We start from the raw sequence: 22,370 nt of genomic DNA on the forward strand, positions 1-22,370 counted from the left end.
CAGGGAAGAGGAAATTTAAGGAGAGAGGGAAAGGATATAGAAAATAGCTTGTATAGATAACCAATCCAAAGAGCATTAGCTAATGATTGTCTTCCTATACACTATGATTTTTTTTTGACTTTTGAGCTTATTGTTATTGAAATGCCAACTTTAGTTTGACTAAATTGCTTTAGATTTTGCAATTCATAGAACAATTTCGTACGCCATATCTGTTTCATTAATTACTCGTTAATGCTTCTCCCAAGATCTGAAGCCCATAGAAGTACTGAGTTGATCAATAAGTAGCAGTATCCAAAACTAATAAGAGTATAAATGAAATCTTCTTTTTGTGTATGAAAATTGCAATTGATCATAAAAGTTGATAATGATTTCAATAGCATTCTCAAATTGATTAGAGATATGGGCATCATCAGAAAGATTAATAATGGGACATTATGCAATTTGATAAGTATTATAATCTATGCTTCTCTTTCATATCTGTATAGTGCATCATTGACTTTTTGTACAGAATATCTCCTATTTTGTTGGACCTTCCTTACAGTTATGCTGTCAAATGTGCCAGTGATACAGGTTCATCTAAATCTTGCCATCCATTGTCAATGTTCTTGGTTGACCAATAGTCGAAACTTGAATGTTACAAAAGCACAACCTTCCCATTGTGTGGCTTGTCGATCCATCTGCCATGGTAGTTGTCACAGTTCTAATTATCATAAATTTTTTGCACACCATGGCAACTTCATCACATAATCAAAGCCAAAATAGGTTACAGCGAAACCAAACATAATAGTCTGTGAATCCTATGTTTTTTAGTTTGAACGCATCATAGTTAATTTTATTTCTCGTTTCAATTTTTGTGTTGTATCATAAGCATCTTCTGTATGCACTAAATAGTATCTTATAGTTTTATGTATAATCTCTGAATTATATTCTCAAATCATCTGTTAAGGGTGTTTCTCTAATTCTGTTTGGCCAATGGTTTTGTTCTTTTTAATAACTTTTTGCTAAGAATTTTGTGGAGGGCACAAATATTTTTAAATGGACAGTGATCAACTTTTTGAAAGTATTTTGTCAAGTAATTTTTAGCGTCATTTCAAGTCTCGCTGAAACATTTCAGGTACAAGATAACATAAACCTATTTTATCAGGTCAGAGAAAACATAGGCAACATTTTGACAAGGTATGATCTACTTGTAAGTTTTCCAAGTACAGTCTATAGTTTTTAAGATAATTTTTTAAAGGGAAATTTCCTTTTTAAACAGCATGAGTGTCAACCCAGGCATTATTAGTCAGATGGCTTCAGTGGCTGTGTCTATTGATGATAATGTTTTCCAGTCTATTCTTCCCCCTGCTATTCAGGTAAATTACAGTTATCTTATTTTGCTAATCTTTGTAGTTTCTACTACCAAGTGCAATTGTGATTGCCCATCAAAGCTTCATTACTTCTAATCTCAGTGTGTTACTACTCAATGTGAATGAATCATGATTAGCCAGGTTTAGAATTTCTTTTATGGGAATCAATTTACTAACTTATATTGAATGGTGATTATCCCAAGTGTCCAAATTTAGTTGTTGATTTGTGTTAAACCATGATGGTGTGAACCGATTAGTTAGAAAATTTCCTGCTAACTTATGCTTTGGGCTAAATTGTACAGGTTAGCTTGAGCATTCAGAGATAGATGTTTAAATCCTTGCTTCTCCTATTTTCATAATTCTAGATTGAGTCACTATTTAGTTTCCTATAATGGCCTAGTTAAAAGTCCTTAGGTCTTTCTATTGCATATTTTATCCAGGGATAAACTTCTTTTTGTGGGAACCTAAGGCAGAAAACCTTCCTATAATATCTGATGTAAGTTGGAACCTTCAGGAGTAAAGAATAGCTAGAGTTGGAGTATACAAATTGGTACTAGTTTGCTACTAATATAAGAGAGCAAGGTAGAAGACTGGAACAATGCTTTTCCAGGACATTTTTGTGTCGCTAGGAGGTCCCACCACCGCCTACATAAGAGAGCCCAGTTATATATACTATTTTAGTTGGACTAATCAAATTGATTGACTCAACCTATCCCTCATTGATTGATTCATTCAATCCAATCCACTTAATTTTCATCTAAATTAATAGATCCAGGCTTTCTTTATCCTTATATTGAAAAGAAAGAAATGAAATGAATAATGAATTTATTATTATTATTATTATTATTATTATTTTCACTTTCTTTAAACTAAATACTATACCATAACCTCTAAACCCGAAGTTCTAAAATAAAAAACAAATTATAAAAATAAATAAAAATTACACATGATGCTCGTAAGGTGTGCATCATGAGATGTAGCTAGCAAAACTTCTCTCTCTATATATACACACTATTATTATGCTGTGTGCTGCGTTGTGCGTGCCTATGCATTCTCCAACCTTTTTCTTAGCTTAGAGTTTAGCCATTTAGGGTTTTAGCTCTAGGGATTAGTTGCCCAGGGCCGTGTAAGATAAGTTGCCCAGGATATCATTTTTGTATATATATACTGCATAATCATGCCTGAGCGACGATGAGCGACATTCAACATGGATGATCTAATGCGGCCAAAATTGATTTTTTTTATTTCCCTCTCATCTTCATGCAACTCGTTTCTCTCTCTTGCATGCAAGGTGGTGCGGGTTTGTGTAAACCAGCACTAAGGTGGTGTTGGTCTTTAAAGACCAGCACCCGTGCTTGTTTGAAACTAGCACTAATATAGTGCTGATTTTTAAAGACCAGCACCAGCCAATACCAACATGGTACTGGTTTGCGTAAATCAACAATAACATGTGCAAACCAGCAACAGTAGTTGGTGTTGGTTTATGCACACCAACACCAACGTGGTGCAAATCAGCACCAATGTGGTGTTGATATTTAAAGATCAGCTCCAACCCCTAGGGCGTAGCACAGATGGTGAGAGCATAATATCTTTGACGTAATGGTCAAGGGTCGATTTTTAGAAATTAACGATGCGCCTAATGCTTGTGTTCTTTCATTTATCTCCTTTCATATTCATAGGGTGATACTAAGGGACCGTTAAAATAGCGGATCTATTTTTTTTTAAAGACCAGCTCCACCTTGGTGCTGGTTTGTAAAAACTAGCGCCACCTTGCCTGTAGGAGAGAGAAGAGAGTTACATGTAGATGAAAGAGATTAAAAAAATTGATTTTAGCGGTGTCAGATAATTCACGTTAGAGATGTCATCCACCATCGCTTAGGTAAGATTGTGCAGGGTATCATTCTTGTGTGTATAGAGGTTTGATACCGCACATGCATGTGCATACCCACCATGGGCGACTGAATGCGTGGGGTGCCCGAAAGTGCATTCAATTTCTCATAGGTGTCGCCCACCATAAGTGTGTAGGGTATCGATTTAGAAATTTCATAAATATATTTGAAATTCTCTTTTAAACTATTTGTTTCGTTGCCAGTCTTTCAAAATTAGGTTGGGCCGTTGTTAGGCCATTTGATCCATTGTGTGAAATTAGTCCCGAACACTTGTGAGACTTCGAGTCTTCTTTCCATTAACCATCCCTCACTTCTTAGCTTTGCGCCGCACTATAAGGACATTATCGTCTCGTTGCCGCCTCCAATCAACCGTAAGCCCTTCCTCCGATAACTATTTTTTCTCTGTACAACGTTTAGTCAATGCTCGTGGATTAAATTGATTCCTGGATCCTTCTTTCCCCTTGGTACAATTAATTTGAGATTAGGGCTGCCTCACTTGCCAATTGCTGCTACGTTTAGTGATTTGGTTACAGACTGTGGTTTTGAAGCAAGGTTTAAAATTTCGACCCGTGCCGAGGTTTCGGTCCTGGATCGGAACGATGCGGTTTTGGTACCGTATCATGCAGTGCCGATATAATTTCGGTATTTTTTAAATATAAAATATATTAATTAAAAACTAAAATATTTAACATAAACATTTAAAAAATAAACAAGATAAAAAATAATCTTTTAAAAAAGGAAAAGATATGAAAATAGATAACTAAATAAATAAAAAATTTATTATAATTTTTAAATTAAAATAAATGAAATATAAAATTAATTAGATAATTTTATTAGGGTTTAATAAAGTCTCTTTAGATTATCTTTATTAGAAGTTGATTAAAATAATTAATCTAAGTTTAATTAAAAAAAATTTTGAAATCTGACACCACTTGCAAGCCCGCACGACTTCGGCGCTGTCGCGGGGTTGCGCGACCAGCCATGGCCGGGGGGATTCCGTGACTCCTTCGACGCGACCACATTGGTCGTGCGACCCCTCTGTAGTGATCGCAGGGTCGCACGATGCCTCCGCGACGACAATTGAAGGGTTATGCAACCCCTCCGCTATTGTTGCAGGGTCGAGCGATCCCTCTGTTGTGATCACGGGGTCGCGCAACACGTCGCACTTGTCATGCGTCTGGTGTCGGGGTCGTGCCGGTGTTGGTCGCCGAGCGGAACGAGACGTTTCACCCGTTTCCACCGTTTCGGCACGACACTTTAAACCATGTTTTGAAGCATAAAAATTTGGGATTTATGTTCCCTTTGAGAAGATTGCATGGTAGTTTTACGTTGCTTGGTGGTGTTAACTGGATTTTGAAAATTGGTGACGACACTAAATATATGTGAGCTGGATTTGTCAATCTGTGATCTTCATACGAAGACCAGGATATTATATGGTTGATTATTATTTTGAAATGAGGATCAATATTCTACGTGAAAGCATTTCCCTTATGATATTTGGCAGGGTAACTGCTACTATGAAGGGTGTTCGACACATTAAAAGAAATTAATTGAGTGAACCCAAACAGATATTCAAGTACAATAATTTCTAAAAGACTAAAAATGTTTTGTTGTCTTAATTTACACAAGCATGTATGAATTTAATTTTCGGAATAAAATTTAGTACTGATTCTAATAAAAAAACAAAAATCATAAAAAATAAAATAAGTTGAAACCTAACCTAGCTTGTACTTGATTGGATAGTTATTTTTCTTAAATTATATGATGCCAAAACTTAATATTGGTTATACAAACTATGACATATAATAATCTAGTAAAAAAATGCCATTCATGCTAAATCGGTTGTTTACCTAGAAAATTAATAATAAAGTAGATAGCAAGTTGACAACGGCCTACATAGTTCACCTACTACTATCCCAATTGCTTCTGATACTTTGAAAGGGAATTTTGAACCGTTCTATATCTCAAAGCACATTTCTCATCCTAGCACAACGACCTGCAAATAAGTTAGATAGAGATGATTTCAAAGGTTATTACAAACCTCTCAAACATTATTTGAGGAATACATCTAGAACAATCATTTCTAATCAATTCCTTTCCTATGAGTATCATTTGTTTATGTGAATTTCCATGATAGTTTCTATCTACAGTGCCTTTTATTCTCCTGTCATATTATTGTTGCTACACAGTTTTTTCTAATCTAATCTATTCTCTTTGTCACTAGTTCCTGATTTGATTGATCAAAAAATTAGCACAACCTTTGATACTGCATTCTAAACTTTATTGTTCTAGCAGATGAATCGTGAGAAGCTTATCAAGATGGCTGGTGTTGTCCGCACCGGTGGGAAAGGCAGTATGCGCAGGTTCTATTAGATATATTAGATATTCTGGAGTATCATTTTCTTTGGGCTGATTGGCGTATCATGAGTCATTGTTTCATTATTTAGAAAGATATTTAGCTTGATTATGTAGTTTTCTTTTGCATCAATATCATTAGTAATATTTAGATCAATGAAGCCATTTTTTTATTACATTGGCTAATATTTTACTTTATCTCACTCTACCTCTTACACCTTTGACTCTGATACATCCATTTCTTTTCACTATATAATCTATTGATCCCATTTAAACATGTTAATTCCATCTCAACTTTTTTTCCCCTCATTTATCATCTATTGGAGGCTTAAAGATACACCTAATTGTTCTTGGCTGAAAGAAACATTCTTTTGCAATTGCATTGCCTATCAGTAAGGTTAATCATGAGTTTAGGCATTGTTATATTTTTTATTCTTGTTTTAAGGTTTAACTCGGTTTTTCAGAAGGCAATGAGCCTTGTGAAAGAGGATTAATTGAGTAAAAGTAGTTTGAACTCATCTTATTAGCATGACACGGTGCTGAAATTGTATGATTCTGTTGTTTCTGCTGATGTTGTTCACAGACTCCTGAGTTGGCATTATTTGTCTAGTTTTCACCAATTACTTTACTTCTAAAATCCAATCTAGGAAGAAGAAGGCAGTTCATAAGAGCCCTACTACACATGACAAAAAACTTCAGAGCTCACTGAGAAGAATTGGGGTAAATACTATACCTGCCATAGAAGAAGTCAACATCTTTAAAGATGATGTTGTCATCCAGTTTCTGAATCCCAAAGGTAAAAAAAGATGCTCATTGATTGAGGCAAGTCAATAATCAGGTACTGTGAGTAATAAAGTTATATTCTGACATTCAACTCCTTTTGTTTCTTTTTAGTGCAAGCTTCTATTCCAGCCAATACATGGGTGGTTAGCGGTTCTCCTCAGACTAAAAGTACATATCTTTTCCCTCTCATATTAATTATATTGCAAGAGTAGGAAACTGCATTCATAAATCAAGGTAAAAAAATAGGCCAAGGAAATTTAGTTGTGACATGAAGTAGATTATTAGTAGCCAGTACTTTATACAGATGTTTCACCTGTGACCTCACAATTTTTTGGTTGTAAAGTTCAGGATAAAAAGATAATGTTCAAGCACCATCTGTTTAGCTCAATTTGATGTCTGCCCACAATTTGTCTTTTGAAAAATTCTCTATGGCGTGTAACTTTATGAATTTTCTGTTTTCAGAACTTGAGTACTTGCTTCCTACAGTCATCAACCAGTTAATTAAGCCATCTCTTTGATATGCATGCCATGGCTAACTTCTATGTGAAATGCACCAATTGTATTTTTATTAAGTACCAGTAATGTGCTCACGTATCACACTCTCATCTATTCAGAATAATGTCACTAGTTATAAGCTTCTTCAGCGGGTTCTGTAAACCTTTTATATGCCTCATGAAAATAACCAGCACCTTCAATGTCATATTACAGAATCAATTTTTGTTCTCTCTTTTATTTGATAATTGTTCTGGCCATTAGATTTGCCTTAACATTTTAGATAGATATAAAAGATCTATATATGCACGTTTGTTTTTAGACATTTACTAGAGAAAAATGGTGTTTAGCTTGAGAGCAAGATGAATTCATTGGCTTACTTGTAGCTGTTAAACGATGCTATTTCTGATTCTCCCAGGCCCTGATAATTTAGAGAACTTGGGGAGGCTTGCAGAGCACTTCCAGAAGCAAGCACCTGATGCTGCTGGTGCTGCTGCTAAAGGTGAAGATGATGATGATGTCCCAGAACTTGTGCATGGAGAGACTTTTGAACGGGCTGCAGAGGAGAAACAAGATTCATAGATATCGGTCTTCTGACAAGGCTCAAGGCATTAGGGTTGATGTTCCTAAATAAATTTAATTTTTAGTTTAATAAAACTATATTCCTTTAATTATAAAAAATATATAAAATAAATAAATTTGAATACTAGTGAATTTGATTCCTTAATAATTAATACTCATGAATAATATTTGAAAATAATGTTCATGAATATTATTTGAAATATTCATGAATATTTTATTAAAAAGTATATATATAATATTCATGAATAATTTTATAAATTTTTGTATTCTTTTTAAACCTAGTATTCATAATATATTAAAAATAATGTAAATTTTATAAATAAATAAAAAATAATATAAATTATAAGTATAAAATAAAATTCGATTAAAAGTTTAAATAATATTTATGAATAAATGTAACGCCCTGGGGTCTAATTCTCGGTATTCCACTCGGTGACGATATAATAAAAAGAAACCCTAGGAATTATCAAAAAAGAATAACAAAGAAATATATCAAAATATATATATATATATATATATATATATATATATATATATATATATATACAAGACTATACAGATAAACGATATTTGAAATAAAATTACAAAATGTAAATACAACAAAACAAAAGTAAAACAAACCAGAAAAATCAGCACGTCGAGATCTCTGATCAACAACTCTATGGAAGTCCAAAATCAACTACAATATCAAAAGAATCCTTGTGTCTGCAAAACTAGAGGCCAAGAAGTGTAGAAAGTTAGCCAAATGATTAAGTAGGTAATTATGAAAGATGTGGATGAATTAAATCTTGTTTAAGAAATCAAAGAGGTATCATTTATTATTTCAATTTTTATTTCTTCTTTAAGTTCTCGTATAATATACATAATTGTATATTTATGATCATCTAACATTTATTTGTTAGAATTAAAATTCATCTTCATAAATTATCATTAATTAAGATAAATTCTCAAATCTTATTTATTTAATCAACAGTCGCATATGTCATCTATGATATAATACCAACATGGGTAAATTTGATAGATCAACTAAAAAGTGAATCATTGGAGCCAATATCATCAAAGTGTAATGTCATATGTATAAGTTAAAAGCCTCCTCAGAGTATAAAACGGTCGCATACGTCATCTGATGTATGGGCTATTAGATCTCACCAGTGGAAGACATAATAAACATTGACCGATGGCTACATCACGCCACCGCGCCTCGAGTGTACGACCACACATCTAATATAAAGCTCTGGTATAAAGCTAGACTCAGTCTTCACTTTTTAATTCTTCATTAATCTTTATTATTTCATTTTAAAGATTTCATTTTACCCATTTATCATAATTATTCTCTTTTTGTAACAAATGGTCAATCAAGTTAACATTTTTGTATCAAGTATGTTAATTTATCATCCTAGGGTTCACAGATAAAAAATACAATTATCAATAGATAGATCATTAAAAGCATAGAGTATGAAAGGTCAAGCAAGTTGGCAGGTATCAACAAAAGAGTAATTCAGAATATTCATTTAATTTTTAAAACAACCCTTCTCATATTAATCCCAGTATGAACCTAAATGTGAATAAAAAATAATATCAATTATTTACCCTCCATGATTTTTATTATTTTAACTAATTTCACTAATTGTAATATCATTTTAATTTCCTTTTGAAAATAATTATACAAATATATATAATTTCATTAGTTCTTTATACATGCACAAGGATAAATATAGGAGTCAACGAGAGATATATACTCACTTTATATATAGCAAAATCTTTGGGTGTCGGCAGGTCACCGTGCTCCACTCACGCTCATGTCTACAAACATAATATCAAACATAACTCAAATAATCAAAATACTATCTAATAAGAATAATGACCTAAAATCTAAATATTGTCTATCATTCGAAATCGGTGAATTATTTTGATCTCGCTAGCTCATACCACTTCACATTCCTAAAAGAAACCTCTATTCTAATCTAGATAGCACTCCTAACTACATATTGATTAATACAAGGCATAAAGTATACCTTCTAAAGATTATTGTGGCTGCTGGAAATGAGGGTAGCAATTAGGGTTCTCTTCCTCTCTTTGTTGGCAACTCCAGCAAGTTGCAATGAGCTCCGACGGTTGCTGCCAAGAAGCAAGGACAACAAGAGTGGGTATTTGCTAGGAAAAAGAAAGGAAACATCTAGGGTGTTGCTGTTGAAGCTATCAGAGAAGAAGGGAGGGCTGAAAACAAAAGAACACGGAAATGGATGATCTTTCTCTCTTTACTAGTAGCCTCGGCGAGTTCGGCGTGACCACAGCTAGCTCCGGTGGAGCTCCGACAGCAGTTGTGATTGGTTGGAAAAGAGAGTAACAACTTGCTGCTCTTGTTTCCAAAAGAGGGCAACAGCTAGGGTTCCTTCCCCTCCTTTTCCAGCAAGCTCCAGCGAGCTTCGGTGGTGTTGCCCAGATGCAGGAGAACAAGGAAGAAGAGAAAGAGAGGGAAGGGAGGGGTTGTTGCTCACGTTCCTCTTGCTTGTTGGTGAAGAAGAAGGAGAAGGAGGACTCGTGCTGGAGAAGAAGAGGGGTTGCTGCGATCTCTCTTCTGTCGTTGAAGAGAAACAGAAAAGAGAAGAAGGAATGAGAGAAAGAGAAGTCGTGGGGGAGAGGAGAAAAGAAAGGGAGAAATGAAAGAGGTATGGGGTGGCACGTGAGTGGTATGGTGGTTGTCGTGTGTGTGTGTGTATATATATATATATATATATGTATATATATATATATATATATATATATATACTTAACAATAAAATTTAAGTTAGACTTAAAATCAATAAAAATTTTAATAAATAAATTTAAATGTAACTAAATTGGCTCCAATCGTTCATCCATAAGGCAATTATGAAGGCGAACGCTCCTCATCACTTGGAGTAAGATGAGAGATAAATTATACATTAGGAGGGCATTTAATTCTCATAAGAATGAATTTTATGGGAATCGATCCTTGTCCAGTGATATCAACTTGATTACACCGTGGAGGCATAAGACAACCATGTTGCTTGAGTCTAAATCGGATTTGGCTCGGGCTTGTAACTGAGTCAACGTGCTAGTTACCTGTTGACCCAATTATCGAGCTTGAACTATAATAGGCTTGGCCTCCAGTCAAGTCGATTGCAGTTCAATGACCCAATAACTGAAATCCCCTGCATCGGCGGTTCAATTGACTTTTGTTTTTTTTCATAGATGATGTTTTTTTAATGAAAATTTATTAAAAAGAATTGTGTTGATGAGTGAGAATAAACCAATTAGACTAGAACTTGGTGGCAAAGGCGTGCCCCCGCCAACTCGTCCTAGCAACGACGGAGGCAGGGGGCGTGAGAGGGTGTGGAAGCACCCCCTTGCTTCTGATAATAAATAAATAAATATATAATCATGATTAAAAAATAAAGGGCATAATTATAATTTTTTAAATTTATTGGACTTTTTCACAAAAGTGTCATAAAAACACCTTTTCCCTTCCTTTCTCATTGCCAATCCTTTTCCAACATGCAGCAGCTTTCGTTTTCTTTCTTTCTCGTTCCCGATCCTTTTTCCAGCAGCTTTTTCAACAGCCGAACATTCTTTTTCTAAACCAACCCTTTCTTCTTCAAACCAAAAACCCTAATCGCACTAAGAGATCTCATTGTTTCCCCCTCTCCGGTCTCCTCAAACCATTGCACTCATCTTTGTCGCCTCTTCACTTCGTCGACGCCTCACACCAGTGACGCCACTACTATTCATGGTTTGTCTGTTCCGTCGACACCGCTACCATTGTTGACGTCGCTGCCACCGTGCTCCATCGGTGATCCTCCACAACAAGCAAAATCTCTTCAATTTTAGGTGAATCTTGTCCCTTATTTCATCTAATTTCTAATTTCATGATTTATACTTGGTAGTACATTAATTGTGATCCTGTTCGAGCGCTGAGTCGATGGGCGCTGGGGACGTGGCCCTCTCCGCTATCCTCTGATGATGGTGTAGACCTCCGGCGAACCTGCAAAGAAGCCGAGCCAGGAGGGGTTTCCCGGCGACGACCCTCCGACGCTCAAGTCAGGCAGTGAAGAAGAAGAGGAGCAAAGTAACGCTACTGTGGCTACAGTGATGAGAATTGCATACCTCCGTCAAAGTCTGGGGGTCCTTATATAGGACCCCGGGGAGGCGCGGGCACGCTTCTCGATGCGTGCACGCTTCCCCAAACATACCTCAATAGGGTTGTGTCAGAAAAGCATGTGTGACACCATTCCGCAATCGTCCGAGCATATCTCTGACGTGACGGTGGAAACTTCCACCGTACAATACTCTGTTCGCTCCGGGCGTCGACCATGCTGTTTGCCGGCGGTAGGTGTCTCGAGGATGATGTTACCAGTTGTCCCTTTGCACCTCTTGCCTGTTCCCGGGCAGAGCGGACCGGCCGCTCAGCGCTCATGGCCTCCGGGAATGCGCATACCTCGGACCGTGCGGGGAAGCCCTGCTCATGTGCTCGGATGGGATTGCGCCTTATTGTCCTGTGGCTCGGCCGAGCGGCCTGTCCGCTCGGCCCAGAGACTCTTTTACCTTGAGCATCGGAAACCCGACCCCTAGTCGGACTGTCTTTCGTCCGGCCTGAGAGACCCCTGGCCGGATGTTCGGTCGGCCGGATGCTCGATCGGCCCACTAGTCCGCTCGGCATGACCTCTGTCTGTTCGGCACGACCTTGGGGTTGACCCTCTTGACCATTGTCCTCCACGTGTCGTTGACCTCCCGCCAACGAAGGTCCCCCGTCCTTACCACCGGATCAAATTGTTTTGTTGATTGCATAAATTAATAATTTTGAGAAATTGACATAGGTTTTGGAGAAATTTTTAAAATGAAGTATTGAGTCTTCTAAGAATTCTATGAAAGAAAATAGTAAGAAAAAATATTCTCGCATTGAATTCAACCCGGATGATGTTGTTAGTGACTCAGGGCTACGCAAACCAATTAATGAATTTGATGTTTCTATTAGAGATCAGATTTGAAGAGAATATTGATTAGAGGACCTTGTCAACCATTTGGTCATAGTTATCCCCAAAGACAATTTGGTAAAGAGCATAGAAGTTTCCAAGTTGCTTGGTTTTAAAAATTTTCATGGTTAGAGTACAGCATATCAAAAGATGCAGCTTTTTATTTTTGGTGTTATCTCTTTAAAAATTCTCATAGAGGATGTCAAGTTGGAGATGAGGCATTTACTAATTCAGGGATGACTAATTGGAGAAAAGCAATGGAAGTATTTAATACGCATGTTGGTGGTGTAGCTAGTGCTCACAATGATGCAAGAACACAACTTGAGGCTTTTCAAAATCAACGACAAAGTGTGTCACATTTGCTACAAGCACGGGGGCGTGGAATGGAGGTTGCATATCGCCCTCGATTAACGACAACTTTAGATGTTACACGCTTTCTTTTGAAACAAGGTTTGCCTTTCCGTGGACATGACGAGTCATTGAGTTCCTCAAACAAAGGTAACTTTCTTGAATTGATTGAGTGGTATACCCAAAGAAATGATGAGGTTGCCAAGACCATGAATGAAAATGCCCCTGGAAACAATCAAATGGAGTCTCCAACAGTTCAAAAGGATTTAACACGGTCTTGTGCTGCTGAAGTCACAAATGTCATTCTTAATGATATAGAAGACAATATATTTTCTCTTATGATTGATGAGTGTCGAGATATTTCAGTCAAAGAACAAATTAGAGTTGTTTTAAGATACGTGAACAAACATGGATGTGTTATTGAAAGATTTCTTGCTATTGTACATGTGTCTGACACTTCTGCTATTTCTTTGAAGAAGACTATTGATGAATTGTTTGCAAAATATAAGTTGTCATTATCAAGATTGAGAGGTCAAGGATACGATGGAGCTTTAAATATGCGAGGTGAGTATAATGGATTGAAGGCTCTTATATTGAAGGACAATTCATCTGCAAGGTATGTCCATTGTTTTGCTCACCAACTTCAACTAGTTGTTGTTGCAGTTGCTAAAAGCAATCGAATTGTGAGTGATTTCTTCCAATATGTTACTATGATTGTGAATATTACTGGTGCTTCATGCAAAAGAAAAGATAAGTTTAAACAACTTGAACATGATAGACTTGTAGAATGTCTTGAGAAAGGAGATATTGTTAGTAGCAAAGGAAAAAAATCAGGAAATCAGTTTAAAACGACCAGGGGATACTAGTTGGGGTTCACATTACATGACTATTATCTGTTTGATGTCTACGTGGACTTCTGTTTTACAAGTGCTTGAAAATATGTATGATGATGATACTAATGATGATAATAGTGGTATCGCCACCAGTTTGATTGATAAGATGAAAAGTTATGAATTTGTGTTTGTGATGCATTTGATGAAATCTTTATTGGGAATCACAAATGAATTGTCACTTGCCTTCCAACAAAAGGATCAAAATATTGTACTGGTTGTCAGTTTGATCAAGACAATGAAAGATCGATTATAAAAATTGAGAGAGGAAGGATGGGAGAATTTTTTGGATATCGTCAACAAATTTTATAGTAACCATATGATCCCAGTACCGAATATGGAAGAAAATATGAGAACTCATGGTCGCAGCAGACGTAATGGACAAATGATTACTAATTTTCATCACTATCATGTTGAAATTTTTGTTAGGTACTATTTTTAAATATTTTATTGACTTTTAATTTTCTAATAGTGCTTTTTATTCATTTTTTTTATCGTTACAATATTAGGTTCTTGATATGATAGTTCAAGAGATGAATAATCGGTTTTCAAAATCAGGTACGGAGGTACTTACTTGCATTGCTTGCTTAGATCCAAAGGACTCTTTTTCTCAATTTGATATTGGTAAGCTACTTCACCTTGCTGAACTTTATCCGGAGGACTTTTCATTGACTGATCGTGTAATACTTGAGGACCAACTTGAGACTTACATTCAAAATGTACGAGGTGAATTTTCTATGATTGAAGATTTGGGAAGTCTTGCTAAAAAGATGGTTGAAACGAGCAAGAATATAATTTTTTTCATTGATATATCGTTTGATCGAGTTAGCATTAGTTTTACCAGTTGCAACTGTTTCTGTTGAAAGAGTTTTTTCTACGATGAAAATTATCAAGACTGATTTGCATAATAGAATGGGGGATGAGTGGATGAATGACAGTTTGGTAGTATACATCGAGAAAGATATTTTTGCTACAATTGAAAATGAACAAATTTTATAACATTTTCAACAGATGAACACTCGTAGGATCCAGTTGTCTCCTCTTGTTTGTATGTCTAGATCTGATGTTGGTGGTTCAAGTATCAAAAAATAATTACTTTATTGGTATGCACATATTTTTATGTATGTATCATTATCATTATCAATTTAGTACTTTTATCTTTTAATATATTTATTTGATAGTAAGAATTTTTTTTTAGTCTCTTCTTTAAGCACCCCTTTAAATATTTGTCTGGAACCGCCACTGCATCCCAGAACTAACACGGAAGATGTAAATTATGGGTGACTACTAGCATTTGGAATAATGAACTAGCACATAAGGGAGACATTTACCTTGGCTTTGTCGAGATTCGAACCCTAGATCTCATGATGACAACACCTCTACACTGTCCCGAGGGGACAAAAGATTTTTTTCCTCCTATGTGATAGTTAATTATTTAATAATTAACTAATAATTTATTTTAACTTTGTAATAGTTCATTTATATTAAGGTAGTTTAAAAGTTAGAAGAAATGAATAAAAATAATTTTGACAGTTGTGTTCTAATCGTTAAGGGAGAGGGGGAGGATTTTTGTTTTTTTAACAATTTAGATTATTTGATTATTTTTTATCGAAAACTATGATTTAATATCGTTATTCTCCAAATTCTATAAATAAAGAAATCATTTCATTATTTTTCACACCATCCTCTCTACTCTCATCTTTCAATTCTAAAATTTTAATCACTTTCAACTTCAATTATTTAATTATAGTGGAAGGAGAAGGTTCATTATTTCGATTTTGGAGGGGTAAAAGAATCCAAATGAGGATCATGATATTTAATTTATCGATGATAAACCCAAGCAAATTTTGACACTTGAGATATAAAATAGTACTGATAACGGTACTTCTAAAGATCAGAATACTCCTTTAAAATAATAGGAGATACATAGACAACTTAGATAAATACAAGATATTAATTTTATATTTTATTATAAATTTATAATTTTTATTTTTTAAAAAATAATAATAGTCTTGAACCATGACGAATTGACACTTATAAATTGTGAATTGTAATTGTCTTAGACGGTTAGGTTAAGGGTCAACCTATCATGGTGGCATAAGTCGAATGCGCTCGTCCCCAGCGCCTCTGCCAACCCGTCTCAGGGTCAACACGGAGGAGGTAAAGGGTCAATCTATTATGAACCATCTAATTGATGATTTCGAATCGTTGATTCCAAATCATTGAACAATCAAATCATCTGTCGAATCATCGAGTCGTCAGTTCCGAACTATCGAACCGTCAAACAATCTGGACCATCAAATCATCAATCCGTCTGAACCATCGTACCGTTTGAACTATTGAACTGTCGAATGGTCAATTCTTAATCGTCAAGTCATCAGTTCCGAACGGTCAACTCTGAACTGTCGAACCATCAAACAATCGAACGATAGATTATGAACCGTCAAACCTGGCCGTCAATTCTAAACCGCGAGGGGTTCTAATTTAGAATTCCATCAAATAACAAACGATAAAATCCCCCGTTGATTTAGGTGGGGCCCACCTAATGACGGGTTTCGATGCAAACATTGAGCATCAACCCGACCGCGTTTGCTGTGGATCCTCATCCAATGGGAAACCCGAAGATTCTTCTTGTGCTAAGTGAGATTGGATGTTTTCTGGGTTGAGAATGCTATTATTTTTCTCCGATGGATCTAATTGAGAAAGAGTTATTACGGATTATCCCACTGGATCTAAGCGTTCGAAGGACATGTTTTGATAAGAGGAAAGCAAATAACATAAGCTTTCTATCAGTTGGACAAGAAAAAAAAATGGATTTGGGATTTTCTTATTTTACAGGAATACAATTTTGCTACGTTTTGGTGTGGGCTGGCTCGATGATCTAAATGTGCTTAAACGTCTTTTAATACTTTCTTTCCTTTTTATATTTGTGTAATTTGGTTGAATACTGTCAAAATTGATGGTTCTTTATCTAGCGCAATTCTTTTTTTTGTTAGGATTTTTAAAATTCTTTGTAATTCACGGTTCATTTCTATTTTTGATCTTTGACCATTAATTCATGATAAGTTGTTATCATTCATTTCTATAGCATTGCAAATTTTTTATGACAGTTCAGAAAGTATGCTTCATCAGCTTAGATAGTTGTTACATATGATCTGCTATGGATAATTTACAGAGCAACCAGAACTGAACATAGCATTGTTGTGGATTTACAAATTGGAGCCTCTAGGATAAATCATATGATAATGATATAGGTGATAGAGCTATGCTAAGTTCTGTCTGAAATGCAACCAGAGTTGTTGATGAGCACTTCATTTTGTTCTAATAGATATTAACTTAACCAATCTACTATGTAGTGCATACAATTTGATGTACTAATTCTTAGCTTCTTGCTTGGAGCATCTTTTTTTTTTTTTGCGCCATGCTATGTTTGTGAGAAAACATTTTTATAAGTTTATTACTCGTCAGCTAATAGGTTGCTCAAATTGTTAGAATCTATGCACCTACATAAAATAACTTGCATAAGATGTGCATAGTGGAAATTACTCATGTTTCATGATATGCTTATGCATGCTATTTGTCATGTACTATGTTTTAGTGGTTCCAAATATTGGCAAGGAAAGCATTGCTTTCTTTTGTGCTTTGATCAATGTATTATAATTGCTTGAATCATTCATTGCAAGTATAATTTGACCACCCCTGATCTTGATGTTGTAATGTAGTGTGCAAGTCAAAGATGGACCACAAGACAATCAGAATTATGAAAATTATAATAGACTGTTAACAGTTTTTAGTTATTGTTGTTACTAGAATGTTCTTTGACAATGAGACATGTAAAATGGAGGAAGAGGAGAAAATAGAGATGGAAAATGGTGCCTTGACAGATGAAAAACTATTTTAGTCTTTTCCACCTTTTGTATAGAATGAGAGCCGTACAAAGGAGGGTGGTGTTCTTATAACTATAGTTTAGTAAAAAGGGCTAGAAGAAGACAATCTGATCTTCTAGAACAATTTTTCCCACATCCTTTCAAAGTACTAACCCGAATAAGACAAAGTTTAATATGTTAGGACTTGGCAACCAATGTAAAATTACACCAACAACCTCATGTTTTTAACCCTATTTGTTGTTGTTTAATGTGAGCAACACGACGCCACTAATATTGCTCAGGGTTGTGCTAAGTATCAATAATCAATGCAAAACTATGCCAATCACCAAATGCTTTTAACCATATTTTTTCTGTTGTTGATGTAAGGTTAGCAAAATGGTGGATTATGGAACAAATATACTTTATGTCCATTTTCAAATAGTTCAATGAGATTGTAATTGATTTCTAGGTTTCAATGTGTTCCTAGCAAAAAGGTTGATACATGGAAAATAAACAATCCTAAGGGTATCAAAAACACCTTCTAGAATTCATTTCCATTAAGCTAAAAGAAATATTTGTACTTTAATTGTTATGAGGTCCTTTCATATCTACACAATTTGGGCAATTAGTTATTCTTGCATTTAGCATGGGAAGAAAAATATAATGGAGTAGAAGTTGTGGATGTCAAGTGTATTAGTTCTACATTTTCCTTTCTAGCTTAGGTTTCTAGCTTAGGGTGGTGGTCAGGTTGCTTGGAAAAAGAAATTTTCCATGGTTCTTTGTTCTTCTACGACAGTATTAGCTCATGGCTTGAAGGCCTCAACAAGCTTTCACCAACATGAAGTTCTCAAGAGCATTGCTATTACATGTCACATGCAAGTCACATCAAAGATGTGCTTATTGAGAATCTGCCATAGACTTAGGGCTGTAAACAAGCCCAGCCAAGCTGAACTTCAAGGTGTTCAAGCTTGTTTGATGGTAACCGAGCCAAGCCGAGCTTAAATGAACCTAGCCTTTAAAATGATTTTTCAAGCTTGGTTTGATTTATTTTTTATGAGCTTGAGCTTGTTTGAAGCTTGGCTTGAGCTTGGTTCGTTTAGATATTATCAAACTCTCAATTCAAGCTTGGCTTGAGCTTGATTCATTTAAATATTATCGAGTTCTCAATTCAAGTCTGTTTGATTGTTTGAGACTTTTACTTGTTTGATTGATTATTGAATTTAAACTTATTTGTTTATTTTATTTTATTTAATTTTAGCAGGTTGATAAAAGCTTTATTAATGAACATGGTTCATGAACATTGTTTACGAACATTGTTCACGAACGTTAACAAGCTGAACACATATGTGTTCAAACTTGTTTGTTTAGTTTAACGAGCTGTTCAAGTTTGTTTATTTAATTAATCTTGTGTATATTGAACGAATATAAACAAACTCTTATCACGCCGAACACCAAGCTTGTTCACGAACGTTTAGTTCAAGCAGGTCTATAAATGAAATTGAAAGATTCTTCATTAGCTGTTCTGTAACTTTGTATCCAGATGATAGATACTGGATTCTTCAACAGAATAATAAGATGCCTTGAAGGTTGAACAATATCTTTCAAGGATTTCTCTTGGTTGACCTTCTCTTTGCAGCTAACATAGTAGCTTTGATGAAATTGTCTGTGTGATTTGAATGACCTTTTCTATTTCAGCTATCTGTTTTCCCTTGTTAATTGTGCAATCACAACACTAGGACTTGTCAAGTTTATTGGAATCCAAAGCTCTTTAACTACTTTAATTTCTTTGAACCATTCTTGCTTGTGCAGTTTATTGCCTGTAACCCTGATTTCTCATTAATCTAATAGGACAACATAATGCGACAACCATATCAATTGTTAAATGCTAGAATTTCAAAAATTGTGTAAAATCTCATGATAATAATTTACCAGTTCTAGAATATTTGGTAGGGATGAACCTTGTTTTTAGGAGACTATCAAGCATCAACTGAGGCACACAAGTTCCTGTGTTTTGCATCACCATGTCTTTTTCTTGTATGGTCATCAATAAACTTCCTAAAAATCATACATTTTGTAATGTTTATTCTTCAGTGTCATATTTAACTGCAAATTTTTTCTTGGGGTTTTGGAAACAGAATTGAAAGATGCAAAACCTATTACATGAAATTTAGTTTTTAATGATAAAAATGCAAAAGGATTTTAAAGATTAGCTGACATGAAAGATTATAGCCTTTTAGGTTGAAATGAAAATTGTACAATCTGTAATAGTTTGAGTCAATGCTGGTCTTTTAGATAATGTGTATAGAAGGTTAGTATAACCCTGAGAATGCTAAGATGAATGTATTGTATATAAGAAAAAAAAAATCAAAAACAAAAATACTGCTATCTAGAAGTAATTACCGGCAACTCAGACAGATCATAAATTGAAAGAAATAAATTTAGCTGATATTAATGTCCTAAGACAATCAATACATTCTAGTTTTAAGCAAGTTGAGTTGATTAGAGTTGAACATGCAAGGGGTAGAAGGAGACCATAAACATGATGTAACAGATTGGATAATACAGTAATGTAACCTTGCAGACAGTTCAGTGGTAGAATATGATCCCTTTAGTGGACATTAAATAATTGAGACCGACGTATGAGGTTCAATTTGTGTTCATCAGCTAATATGCTGTTAAACATCTTCTTTATCAGATATCTACGTATTGCATATTCCTTCATAATTTAAATTTTACAGTTTCATGATTCTTTTTCTTTTGTTCTCCTTCATCTCTTATCACCATTAAGTCATAGAAACTTGATGTCAAGTCTAATTTCGTGAATGCCATTTGACCATCATGATACTAGTAACTTTGGTGCAGACACTCAGATAATTTCATCCTTTCCCAACAGAGTAATAAAGTGGACTATCATCCAGGTTCATAATTCAGATATATTATCCTTATTTGCATCTGAATGCTTCTGATTTTCCAGGGTCATAGTGATTGACCTTTAAACTGCATAGTATTTTCTTATTAATCTCTACCATTTACGAAGACTATTTTATGTTAATTATTCTTTTATTGAGTGTTGACATGATCCTTCCCAGTTGTATTGGCGGCTGAAGAACAATCTCAGAACTGATCCCGACTCTTTTGCCTTTTAACTTATTGTAAGCTTATAAAACCAATGAATCAAAACTTGGATATTACCAAGTTGGGCTTACTTTAGTCCCTACTTCTTGAATGGCAAGACAAGATGCATTATATTGACTTAGTATGAACTCATTTGTTGTGAGATTTGTGTTGCACTTCCAAGTAGTGGTGTGATGACATTTGAACTACTAAAGAAGATGATTACAAATTAATAAAGCATTTATAACACACGCCAAACAAAGCTTCAGACTTGTTCCAAAGAGTTTTGGGATTGAATAAAGTGGAAAACACAGGTTATTTCTTCAGTTGTCTCAGAAACTCAAGTTAACTTAGGAAGTGCATTTCTAGACAGAAATGAAAATTAGAAATTAATATTAACATATTTGGTTGCAAGCTCTGATACAAAGGCTGTGGTTTACTTTAGGATTCAACAGCCCACTTAAAGTATGTCTAAACACTCTGAACATGTGGCTTAATCATATTTGTTATAAGGCTGTTAGCATAGAATTCAATGAAGGGGCAAATTCACGCTCAACAAATAGTTGGCACTAACTGGTTTCTGATGTTGATGATAGCATTGATGTAGAATTGCCATTTCCAATGGATCATGTTTGGAATTGTTATTTAATATAAATTTCTCATTTCTCAGCTTAGTCTTTCAAAATTAAGGTTGTATGTGTTGCAATTTTATTGACCATCCTACTGGTCCTTTTAGCTTTAGAGTGTGGGGCTTCGAACATACAAGTCATCTTTGTTCAGGATTCCAGGAACCCTTTCTTGTGATTTTATAGCATATGGAGAGAATTCTTTCTTGCGATGTTATAGCACATGAAGAAATCTACGTGCTCTGGAAAGGATTTGATGTGTTCTACATTAATTGAATTGTGAGCTGATAATACTTATAAATTGCATTAGAGTATTTATTTAGATGTTGAAAGAACTGTTAGTCTGTTTTGTTGCTGTTGATCTTCTTTTGCTTCTACCATGATACAAGAGAACATTGAGCTCCTTGACATACTAATTTTTAACGTTTTCTTTACATACGACTTCTTTACATAGTATACTGTTAAGATCTTTGTGCCTTTGTTATAGTATAATGCCTTTGTTTATTATGATCTTCAATTCATTTTGTTTGGTTTAAGATATGCTAATGATTTCTTAGCAGACACTGAACTAAAATTGAAAAGAATCAGCTCTTGCTACTACTATCTTTGTCTTACATCATTTCAATCCATGTGATGAGATGTTGGTTTAATCCTCATTCTTTCTATGCGTGTGATCCATATCGATTCCTTGAACTAGTATTCCAATCCTTCGACTTGCTTGTATAACACGTTTCCTTTTATAAAACTAGTGTTCATGTTCCTTCCTAACTGTCCTTTTTTCATTTCACAGGAATCAGGATTTGCAGCTGGGTTCAAGGGCCTTTGATGTTCAATAATGTTTACCAAGGACTAAGGTTTTTATGTTTGCCTATTTGGACCTTGATTTTTTTATTTTCCTTTTTGGATTAAGCACCAACTTCACTCGGGTGTAATAAGGAATTCCTTTGCGAACATGTTGGTGCCTAGATTTATCGCTTGTAAAATACTAAAAAGTGACTCCTGAATACTCAGGTTTACATGTTTGGATTAGACATTTTCTTAGATGGATGCGTTGTGCTCTTTCATGTAGCTTTTGTTGAAGTTTT

At 35.0% G+C, this 22,370-nt stretch overlaps 2 protein-coding genes across 2 annotated transcripts; both read left to right on the forward strand.

The window, feature by feature from the left end:
* Positions 1-5,527: 5,527 nt before the first annotated feature.
* LOC122008939 (basic transcription factor 3-like) lies at positions 5,528-7,450 on the forward strand. Its single transcript, XM_042564871.1, has 5 exons — positions 5,528-5,601; positions 6,241-6,389; positions 6,488-6,544; positions 6,839-6,875; positions 7,285-7,450. Exons 1-5 carry the CDS (start codon positions 5,534-5,536, stop codon positions 7,448-7,450), a joined length of 477 nt encoding a protein of 158 aa, XP_042420805.1. The 5' UTR covers positions 5,528-5,533.
* A 5,227-nt stretch (positions 7,451-12,677) lies between these two features.
* LOC122001474 (zinc finger MYM-type protein 1-like) lies at positions 12,678-22,111 on the forward strand. Its single transcript, XM_042556236.1, has 4 exons — positions 12,678-13,598; positions 14,189-14,405; positions 14,509-14,621; positions 22,076-22,111. The coding sequence occupies exons 1-4, from the start codon at positions 12,678-12,680 to the stop codon at positions 22,109-22,111; spliced, it is 1,287 nt and encodes a 428-aa protein (XP_042412170.1).
* Positions 22,112-22,370: the final 259 nt, after the last annotated feature.

The sequence above is a fragment of the Zingiber officinale genome, chromosome 1A (genome assembly GCF_018446385.1).
Source record: "Zingiber officinale cultivar Zhangliang chromosome 1A, Zo_v1.1, whole genome shotgun sequence".
NCBI lineage: Eukaryota > Viridiplantae > Streptophyta > Magnoliopsida > Zingiberales > Zingiberaceae > Zingiber > Zingiber officinale.